Source organism: Pteropus alecto, unplaced genomic scaffold (assembly GCF_000325575.1).
Source record: "Pteropus alecto unplaced genomic scaffold, ASM32557v1 scaffold3, whole genome shotgun sequence".
NCBI classification, from domain to species: Eukaryota; Metazoa; Chordata; class Mammalia; order Chiroptera; family Pteropodidae; genus Pteropus; species Pteropus alecto.
Window position 1 is genome coordinate 68,057,417 of NW_006442484.1, and position 11,697 is coordinate 68,069,113.

An 11,697-nucleotide genomic window follows, 5' to 3' on the forward strand; every position below is an offset into this window, starting at 1 on the left:
ACCACATAAAACTGAAACAACTCTTCTGATGACAAATGACAGTCAAACCAGTCATTTAGTATTATATAATTTTAAATGATCATTGGTTTCCTGAATACTTTATAGCAAGTTAGAATGATGAGATGGACGGATTCCAGATGTAACTTGGTAAAATTATCCTCTCTGTAAGTTGGACCTACCATAGGCTCCCTCCTAGGTGGTACTGGGGAGCAAGAAAGGGAATAATGATAGAATATATAGTCGAGAGAATATAGTGACAGATGGTGTGTGTGTTTGTACAAGCACACTCTTTAGAACAGATAAATGACAATGAGTAAAGCTAAGTTTTGGAAAGAGACCATGTTCTAACTCTTACCAGCTAAGTGACACAAGGAAAATCCCTTAACAGCAAAATGAGGGAAAGAGGAAGATAAAATGTATTTTCCTTAGGGTCACATGAGACCATCTATGTATATGAAAATGTTGTTTTTTAAAATGTAGGTGCTGAAAAGAGGAAGAAAATGTATTTTCCTTAGGGTCACATGAGACCATCTATGTATATGAAAATGTTGTTTTTTAAAATGTAGGTGCTGAACAAATATTCGTCATCGTTAGAGAGAATCGTCTGTGAGAACGAAAACACAGGATAAGATATCCTGTGTTTCGTGAACATATAAGCACTCTCATATGTTCAATAAAGTATAAAACATTTTATTCAAATGATTTGGTAGAGGTTTTGTTTTTATCTAAGTGCGAGAATTAGTAATCTGTTTTCCTCTTGTAATTATTAGGCTGATAATAATGTTCAGATAAAAGATATACATTTCTTTCCAAGAAACTCTCCAAATTGTCCTGATAACCAAGGAATACTAAATATATGTTATGACAGAGTACATAGTCATTAAGATATTCTAAATAAAAATATTCAATAAGATGCCTACTTAATTTTCAAGTGCAAGTTGATAAATTGTACTTATGCGAAATGTTTAATCAAGGCGTTGTTTTCCAGTGTGGCACTACAAAAGTTTTATTGAAAGTCAAAACATTCGGTCCCATATATTTATATTGAAAGGAAAAGAAAACATATAAGTAGACACTAGCTAGGCCTTATAAAAATTATTTTTAAAGTTTTTACTTTCATTGGCAAGGAATGTTCTAGGCCATCTGGTTGGGATAGCAGTGCCACACACCCTCAGCTACTATAAAGCAAGGGGAGACCATCCCAGTTCATCATCTCAGACCTACAGGAGCTCAACGGCAATGACCTTGACCATCACTCTATATTAGCAACTCATTTCAGTGGTCGTGCTCAGAATTTAGAGCTGCTCCATCTCTAAAATCTGAAACTTAAATATCCCTCTCCCTGACTTGACCCTCTCTGCCTTTCAGTACCCTCTTTCTTTACTCTCCTTACACTTGTTTTTTTCCCCCTTTCAATGAGACCTCCAGTTTCCTCCCACTCTTTCATCTACCTACCCCTGCTTTTTCGAACCTGCTTTTTACCCTTGATTACGTTGCATCCTTCTCTTTCATCAGCATTTACCAACATAGCTCTAACATTGAATCAATATAATAAAGACTATTCTTTTTTCCTGCATTTAGTCAGATGAACACTGCAGGAGAAAATAATAACTAGCATTTATCAAGTATTTGCTACCTGGAGCACCATTCTAAGTGTTTTCTATGTATGATCTCAATTTATACTCACTAGCCATAAGACAGGGTTTGGGGGATTTTTGCCCATTTTATGGGCAAGAAAACCGTTTTACAGAAATTGAGTTAACTTGCCCAAAGAATTACATCAAATCAAAGATACCATCAATTGCAGACATCTCATTTCTTAAGAAAAAATAGAAGAAAATGCTGCAATTCTAATTGCAAGATGCCATCAGTTGATAGATACATCCCGATTTCAGCGGTATTTAATGTGAAAAAAGTGCATTAAAGAATCAATGAAATATGACAAGTGACAGAGACATGGTGGAAACCTAGGCAGTTTGGATCCAGAGCATAAGTTATCATTATGTTATTCTGCTTCGTAAAAACCACACAAGCATGCAGAATAGTTTGTTACAAACTCATGGTCTCAGACTTTGCCTGGATTTTTCATACGTTCTTTAGTTTCTCTCTCCTCTCTCCTATTTTATATTTTTTCTCTTTTCTTCTCTTCAATGATTATTCTAATGATTACTCTCCTTAAGTTCTGTATTTAATACTTCCCTCTTCATTCACTTTTTGTGGATGAATATGCCTCTTACTTCATTAAGAAAATTGAGACCAAATCTCTCTCAATTCCTGTTCCCTTACCTACCATACTACCTACAGACATATCCATGTCCAAAGGTAGCCTCCTTTCTTCCTTGTTCAGAAAGAAAGCTACTCCTCTTCTGTTAAATGCTGGTTTCTCATTCTCTTGTTCCTATGGCTTTTTGTTTCCTCTGAGATTTTTAATTGTCCTTCTCTCCTGAATTTCAACTCCTCCCTGTCCATTGGTTTATTTTCCTCTGCTAGTAAATGCGACAAAGATCTGATCCTCAATCTCCTGTTTCAATCCTTCACCCTCTTCTTTTTTAAACATCATAGAAAGTGCTTCACAGGGGCAATTTCAGTATTTCCTCACTTTCCATTTCTGCCTCAGCCCACCACTTCTTCTCCCCCAACACTCAGTTGAAATTGACCTTAGTAAGCATCTTTGTGACCTCCTGTTTTAGATCCAATGGAAATTCTTTGTCTTCATTTTATTGACCCCCTTTTCTGAATGTGAGTGATGTGATTTTCCCTCTTCATGAAAACCTCTGTATCATTGGCTCCCAAGGCACCACACTCTCCTGCTTCCTCTTAACTCTCTGTTTCTTAATCACATAAATGTCTGCATTTCTCAGTTTCTATTTTACTATTGTACACTCTACACACCTGTCCTGAAGGTTTTACCTATTGGCTATACATAAGTTTAATTCCCAGATCTAGACTTCTTTCCTGTGCACTGTACCACAGGTGTTTATCTTTAGTCTCCACCTTTTCTTTCCTGTTCAACATCTCCATTAAGATGTCAGTCATCTCAAACAACATTGTGAAAAAAAATTCTCAATTTCTCCTTCTTAAAACTACTCCTCAAAACATTTTCCCCCTCTTAGCTGATGATAATTCCAAACTTAAAGTTGCTTAGCCCCCAAAACTTGGAGCGATCTTTAATTTTTCTGTTTTTCATGCACCTCACATGTAGTCCATCAAAAATTTCTACTATCAAAACATATTTGGAATCTGATCACTTTCACTGACTCCACTGCTACCACCCTTTTCTAATACAGCATCCTATTTCATCTAGTTAATTGCACCAGTCCCTAACTGGACTACCTACCCCTGCTCCTGTTCCTCTCTAGTCTGTTCTCTACTGAGCAGCCAGGATGGGTTTTCGACCAGCTCCCCGGCCTCATCACCTACTATTATACCTGGGAAACACATTTCTCTATGCTACTAATGCTCTTCATTTGTTTATTTAATTATTTAGTTATGTGTTTGTTTTTGATCCATTGCTGTAGCTCCACAACACAGAAACTAGAAATACAAATCATTATACATATATACATAATTTTAAAATTAAAATATCAATTTTATTTCCCCCTCCTCCACTAGAATATAAGCTCCATGAATGCAGGGACTTTGCTTTATTCCTTTTGTATGTACATTGTCTAGAATAGTGCCAGGCACATGGGCACTTAAAAATAAAGTAAGCACTGCATATTTATATACCAATGTTTTCAAGGGTAATGTAACTATCAACATGTTCTAAACTAGAATTAAATCCACTCATCCCCTATTTCTGTTCTCCATTCTCTCTACACTCCTTTCCTTGACTTTGCTCCCCAGAAACACAGACTTGCTCTGCATGTTCTCTCCATGCCTTTACTCATGCTGACTTCTGAGCCTGCAGGAGACCATCTCCTCCCTTATGGCCTCAGGACACCTGTACAACTCCTTCTTCAAGAGGTTTGCTAGTCACCTCTTCAGAGATACCTGTCTGTCTCTTCCTTTCCCTTCCCCTTCCCCGACCTCAGGGCTCTTTCATGCCATTTTCTATCCCTGTGCTCACACACTGTGTTTCTCTAATGACTTTCTCCAAAAGGCTGAGGACTTCTTGAAGTTCAGGAAGCAAGTTCAAGACCTCACCTATGATCTTCTCCTTCACCCTTAGAATGCAATTAGAAGCAGGCATTAGTATGCTGAGTTCACAGACTGAGAAACTGAAGTACACTTCATCCAGTTTCAGGCAGGAGAAAAAGTGCAGAACTCTAAAGGAATTCTCTCCAGAGCTCTTCCTTCTTATCATTTGGGCAGGGGGCAGATTCCTCATATCTTCCATAAGCTTTGCTATAAGCCTGGGTTCCTCCCTATGCCCCCCTGAAAGGTAACCATGGATACTATTGAGCTGGCACAAAAGCTTTCAGTTAATGGAGACTACAAATGGTTTTCAGGATGCTTAGAGGGTTTTGAGGGGAGGGGCAAAACCTAGAAACAGTTTCAAAGGTAGGACTTTCGCCTCAGGCCCCTCCCTGGGCTGGGTATATTGCAGTTAGGGCGGACACTAGTGGTCAACAGAACCCCAAAGGGGTGACAGGGCTCTAGCCCTGGACTAGAATATTAACCAGCTGTGTGTGGACGTTCAAAGACAATCCCAGGCGGTTACTCTTCCTGGAAAGCAGCCGCCCCCGCTGTGAATCTGGAGCGGTGGGCTGACTCCAGCGATGCCAGCAACAACTCGGGCTCCTGAGGTGATCCGAGCCACGGAGCCTGGAGATAATGGGTCTCCTGTCCCCAGTCAGAGGGAGCTTACAGTAGGGCCACGCCCCTATCCACATCCTTGTCCCAGAGGTGTTCTCCTTCCAGTCCAGGTCCGCAGGCAAGCAAGGGAAATTCACACCCAGAAAGTCTCGAGGAAGCACCTTATTTCCTCACAGCCCTTACTGACCACTGGGCGGGCGTCCACGTGCCTTCCCCGACCCTAGGAGTTCCCGGTATTTCCTCATATCTCTTTATTTTTCTAACAAGGCACGCCTGGAGAGTGAAAATTGGGGAGTCACACTCTCTCCTAGACCGGGGCTGGGCTGGGTCCCAACTTCCCAGTTCCCGCCCGCAGTGTCACACCTCTCGAGGTCGTGCCGAAAAGCCAAACCGCACAAAAGCTCAATTCCACTGGGCGGAGAGTGGGTGTGGGTCAGTGTCAATGAGGGTGTGTGTGTGTGGCTAAGTCTGTTTATTTCCTGAAGTGGAATTATCAAGGGAGGAAGGGAATAAGAGAGATGGACTTGAGGGCGAGAGGTGGCGGCAGTTTCCTGGCGCTTTGACGTAGACTTGAAGAGGCGCGGAACACTCCCACTGCTTAAGAAGAGGCACCGTAGCCTTCAGGACGCTGAAGCTGGGGACCTGCACTCGCTCGGGAAGCAGCCTGAACATTTTCTCTCCACGCGCTCGAGGGAATCCAGACAGGGCTGAGCAGGTAAGTGCGGAGGGCGCCCTTCTTCCACCTGGGAGTAAAGGCGTGGAGTAAGGAGGCTAGTGGGACACAAAGGACTCAGAGGGTCCCTGGTAGCTCTGCCCGAAGGAAGGTGAGGCGATGGAACCAGGTGCGGGCTCAAAACGCGCCGAGCTCAGCGCGGGGTTCGTAGCAGGGCGCACGGAGGACCCCAGGATTGAGGAACTTCCAAGCTCGAGGAGGACTCTCCTTTTAAAAGAAGGGAACCTGCAAGCGCCAGTATGAGCGCTGTGGCGCCAGCAGACGGGGAGACCCGGGAAACGCCAACTTCAGCACGCTGGACAGCGCGTCCCGCCCTCTGTCTTACACTTAGCACTGACATCTTGGACTAGTCCCCCAAGAAAAACAATCTTCAGGGCCCTTAGACTTTGATATTTTAGCTCAGAAGAGGACATATTAAATATAATTTTGTTCAGAGAGATATGCTGTGTAAATGATTTGAAATATAGAGGAAATATTTTTGAATAACCTTGTATCTCAACATGCCTCTTCAAAACAGGAACATACATGTTCAAATGGTTTCTGCTGTGCAGAAGAGAAAGATTTCATTTTATGGTGTGATCATTAAATGTTTCATGAGCTGTGCCCTGCTTGCCTTCATCATACTAACATCAGAATGGTTTGGAAATATAAGATAAAAATGAGTGAGCAGTACATGCCCTCCTGTGTCTTCTTTACCTTAGATTTGTTTAAGTGTGATATACATTTTGTATAGTCTGTGAGAGTCAGATAACTTTTTTTTTCTGGGGAACATTCAGGTTGTTATTATTATCTTGAGGACACCATTTCTCATTGCACTTGTCTAAAGTGTAATATAATAATTTCAAAGTGGTATATAGATGCCTTGATTTTATTGCAACAAGTCTTGATAGCCCGAAAAGTTGAATGACAGGCAAATAATTTTCATTAAAATTTTTAAGATTTATAGTAAAAAGAGAGAAATGAGAAAACACTTCTTTATAAAAATTATATCAGAATCGTAGGACATTTTAGGTGTTTGTAAAGTGTCTATTGATTCTACTCTAATGGGTTAAATATATGTCCTTTGGTTCACATACTTTTTAGCACACTATCTTGTATTTATTTTTATTTACTTCACTTTATAATTCTTATGCCTTTTTAAAAAATTTAAATCACCCTGAATAGGAAAACATTCAAGAGTAAAATATATTCAAATTCTTAATTGCATGGGAGTTCTAGATTAAGAAAGCTAGGCTAAATTACAATATAGAATAATTAAAGACATGCAGCAGGACTTAAAATGTTCACTTACGGCTCTTTTAAACTATATTCCTCTGTACTAAGGAAAATACATTCACTTATTCATCTTACAAAGGAACACATTTTAGGGATACATATTTCTTATTATCTATATCTTGGTTTTACACTACCTAGCTGGATAATGAAACATTTTAGATAGAATGGGGCTTGTGATATGGGAAGGAAGATAGGACTTTTCCTAGAGACGATACTGTGTTTCCTTTGCTGGCACCAGGGTTCTTAAAGGCATAATTATTTTCTTTACTGAGTGGAACACAAGCAGGGACTCATATGAGGTATTTCCATCATGTGCATTTTCAGGGCCATGGCTGATCCTGGGAACAGAGGAGGGATCTACCGCCCATTGAGCCTCACCTGCTCCCTCCTCATTGTGGGAATGTGCTGTGTGTCTCCTTTTTTCTGCTATAGCCATGCAGACCTGCTGGCTCTTAACCAAGCTGATCCCCAGTGCTGGGAGTCTTCCTCAGTGCTCCTCCTAGAAATGCGGAAGCCTCGAATTTCCAACACCGTTTCAGGTTTCTGGGATTTTATGATCTATCTGAAGTCATCTGAGAATTTGAAGCATGGGGCACTGTTTTGGGATCTGGCTCAACTCTTCTGGGACATCTATGTGGACTGCGTTCTCTCCAGGAACCATGGCTTAGGAAGGAGGCAATTGGCTGGAGAGGAAGAGAAGATCTCAACCTTGCATCTACAGCACTCAGGGAAAAAACAAGGTGGTCAACCCCAGGTTCCAAGTCTTGAAAGGGTCAATCAAGTATGGATGTGCTGAATTGTGAGGAAGAGGGAAATGGCTTTAGGGGAAGCTATTGCCACATATATACTTCTCAGGGGTAGACCTTAAAAGCACACAAGTGATAGTATTTCACTTTCTTTTGTATTTCATAGTGGCTGTTTATATCAATATATTGTCCTCATCCTCATAGATCATATGAACAGAAGCAAGGAAAAGTCAGAAGACAAGTAAGGAAAAGTATAATTCCCAAAGAACAAAATAAGGGTATAAAAGGATGCCCCAAAATTAGTATTATTTTTTACCACTAGCCTGAACACTGGGAATTGTAACCTGTGTTTATTTGCTATGGAAGTGAGAAGATTCGAATATAAGCCTGGAAACATTCACAACACATATGCTATTGCCCCTTTTAAATTTAAAAACAAACAAACAACACGTCGCTTTCATGTAAATAGTAGGACTCCTTGAGATGTACTTAGTTGAAGTGAAGAACAGAAAAACTGGCTGGCTTGCAAATTTACTCCTCATTGCTTTTAAAATAAATCTCAAATAAGTAATTAACTTCTAGCAAGCTGAACAATTAATGTTTAATAATTTTGAACTTCCTACAAATGTAGAGATTTTCACTGAAGTAAATATCACATTCAAATACAGTTTTCTCTAAGGGCACTAGAAGAAATATCCTTTTTAGAATCAGAATGAGGGAGAATTAGCCTCTGTGAGTTAAGCTGAGAGATACCTTAGCCCTATTCATATTGTTCTTGTTCCTTTTTTTAGTGTTGTTTCAACCCATCAGCTTCCAATGCTTGTAGCAAGGGCTGATTGAATAGTAGTGACTCTTAGAATTATTTATGCACCAGTGGAAAACTGAGGCATAACTAATTTATGCATTTGTACATTTTATTGTGAGAATTGTTATATATTCCTATAATTATTAAAATAGCAATTAACAGTAACAGTTTTAAAGCAACCCTTTCCCAAAATATTGTAGAGCCTTTATATATCTAGTTCATTTTAACCTCAGTAACTAAAAATCCCCATGATTTGCTGATCCATAAAACCAGTCAATCCACTGCTATTATTTATAGATAAATTTATTATTTTGGCAAGTGTTATTGTTCCTCAAACCAATTTTCTTGTTTAGAGGAAATATTCTTTCAGCAGCTTAGCTACTAAAGTGGAAATACAAAATGAATATCCTTAGATGTTGGTTACCAATTACTCAAGTTATTTGTAGAATAAATGAAAATAATATTTGTGTTAAGATAACATAAAAATTATGTGTATATATTTATATATATTCCTTCTCTAAAACAGCTTTCAATTCACTTTCTTGCAGCAAGGTTATCAGAATAGTCTGAGATTACATGTAATTTTCTGAGCAAACTGCAACATGGCATTTTCATTTTTTAAATAAAAAGTAGATTTATCTTCAGCTTTGTAAGCCACTTCCTTCATCTTGCTACGGAGTTGCTATTGACCCAGCTGGTGTGCAAACTGTAGCTGGAGTTGCTATGCAAGTAGCAAGAGTGAGCATTTCACTTTATTAGAGTTATTTTAGTGTTTGACATAAACAATTGTTTGTAGATCAGGAAAAAAGCCTTTCCATTTAGTTTGTATAATTATAGTCAAAGAGGGTCTTGGGTCAGGAAGACACCATGTCTAAAAGTTAAATAGTTGCAGGAACATCGAGATTTTATCTCAAGAGGCTTGGTAAAATCTCTAGTGGCTCAACTGGGCTCTAGATGTACCTGCACAAATTCTCCACTAATTTTTTCTTTTGTCCTTTGGGGGTTTGTATCCTACCAGGTTGGGATAGTGGCAAGGGTAAAGAAGTGTTTGTCTCTATTGTTCTCCAGAGAAATCACATCATCAGAGCAGAAGGAAAGAACTAAAATAAGTGCCTACGTAATATGCAAAAGGTTCTATTATTTTGGTCTCTTCAAATTAAATGGTTTAAATACACTTGAGACATGTTGCTATAAATCATGCTTTGTCAAAAACATAAAACTTGTGTATAATTTTTTACGTGAATATATCATATTTGTTATGATTGGGTCATAACAAATATAAAATAGAAAATATAAAAAAAACAAATATAAAAACAAGGAATATCAAACAGCTATGTAATTGGGCAAGTTAATTAACTTATTGAGCCCTCAGTTTCTTCACCTGAAAAAGGGGGATATGGAAAGAACTAGATGACCCATAAAGTCTCTTCAGTTTCTCCATTCTAATGTTATGTGACTCTATAAAAAGAAATTTACAAAAGACATGTATTTAATTATGGAAAGACTCTGGAAGAGCTTTACCCCAAGGACAGCTTACTGAGCTGGTGATGGATGACCTGGACATGGTAGCTGTTTACAACAATGATCAGCAAAAAGAAATTTACAAAAGACATGTATTTAATTATGGAAAGACTCTGGAAGAGCTTTACCCCAAGGACAGCTTACTGAGCTGGTGATGGATGACCTGGACATGGTAGCTGTTTACAACAATGAGCAGCAGGAACAGGGGAGGTCTAGACATGAGAATACCAAAGAAGTCTAAGGGCTAGAGATATCATCATTTAAGAAGGCTCAAAAGATTATTGTTATTTAGTCTAGAAAAATATGAGCTAATAACTGAATGTTAAAATATCTGGAAGGTGTGAAGAAGGTACACCAGGCTTAACCACTAAAATATGATGCATTATGTGAAAGGAGAAGAGGGAGAGAGAGAAAGAGAGAGAGAGAGAGATTGATTTAGGAAAAAAGTTAGGCTGATGATAATTTCCAATCAGAAAATAGTAAAGTTGAGCTTAGCATATGTGTTAGTAAAAGCTTTAATGCAAATGAAGAGATTTTGAAGTATATTCTTGTGTGTGTCAAAAATGATGGCCTCTTCCTTCAATAAATATTGCTGTGCCACTGAGAGGAACAGTTTGCATGTTCTAGAAAAATTATGAGTCTTTGCTTTCCTCCATGACAAGAAAATTAAAATTTAGATTTATAATTTGATGATGTTTGCAGTCGTTGTCTAACTAGCAGGCAAATGTTCATACTGCTTATTTTTAAAACACTAAGCAGAAAAAAAACAATGTTTCAGTTATATAAATAATTAGATTCACAAATGCTTGATTTTCTACTTTATTTCAAGAAATTTCCTAAGCAACATGTTCAGAAATTACCTATTTAGAAATCTATTCTGAGAGAACATTGAGAGATGTAGCCAATGATGCAGTATGAGGCTCTTCACTGCAATATTATTTATAGTAATGGAAAATTTGAAAATAATCTAAATGTCCCATGATAGGGTAATGACAAAATAAATTACAGTATAAAGTGTTTATGCATAAAACTGGTTATTTCAGGAAGATTATATCATGGAAGGTTTTAAGTTTTTTCTTTATGTTTTTATATTAAAAATTAAATAATGACCATTTTTACTTTTTTAATCAGAAAAATATATCGTAATGTATCATAACAAGGAAATGTATTTATTATAATTTACTTAATTTATGTTATATGACCAAACTACATAGGACACAAAACTTTGCATACATACCTCTACAATAAATATATACAGAATTTTTACAGCAGAGTGACAGAAACAGCAATTTTTCCTTTTAAAACCAATATATTGATATTTAATTAACCTGAAAATAATTTGGTAACCTAAAGATTCATTCCTTTTCTCTATTTACAGGTGCATATTCTCAGCAACTAAGAATTCCTTCCCTAAAGAAGAAAGAGTTGATTGAAGATTTGCTAAACATTCACATGCACAGGAGTGGGTCTAAGTTCTTTGGAAAAATGACCAGTGGCCTGAAAATGAAGAGAAAATAAATCTAACCTCAGAGCTAACTCACATCTTGGAATATTAAATTTATATTTTTTTCTTGACTACTGATCACTTATTTACCTGAAATGGTAGAAATGTCCAGAGATAAATATTAAGTCACATTCAGAATACTTAGTTTCATTCTTTTAGGCTGCTAGCATGTTTCTTCAAGTGATGACATTACTGCCTGATCATTTCACTGTCTGAAAGTTAAAATAGCTTCCAAAGATGAGTAGGAAATGAGAGCTACTCAGAGTCTTTGTATTCATTTGATCATTTGTTTTGAGATGCTTGACATCGTTAATTAGAGTACCATACATTTAACTTGAATACATTGCATGACTTC

At 37.9% G+C, this 11,697-nt stretch overlaps 1 protein-coding gene across 1 annotated transcript; it reads left to right on the top strand.

Annotated features, from left to right (window-relative positions):
• Positions 1 to 7,090: 7,090 nt before the first annotated feature.
• FAM237A (family with sequence similarity 237 member A) lies at positions 7,091 to 11,356 on the top strand. Its single transcript, XM_015596518.2, has 2 exons — positions 7,091 to 7,506; positions 11,217 to 11,356. Exons 1-2 carry the CDS (start codon positions 7,095 to 7,097, stop codon positions 11,354 to 11,356), a joined length of 552 nt encoding a protein of 183 aa, XP_015452004.1. The 5' UTR covers positions 7,091 to 7,094.
• The last annotated feature ends 341 nt before the right edge of the window (positions 11,357 to 11,697 follow it).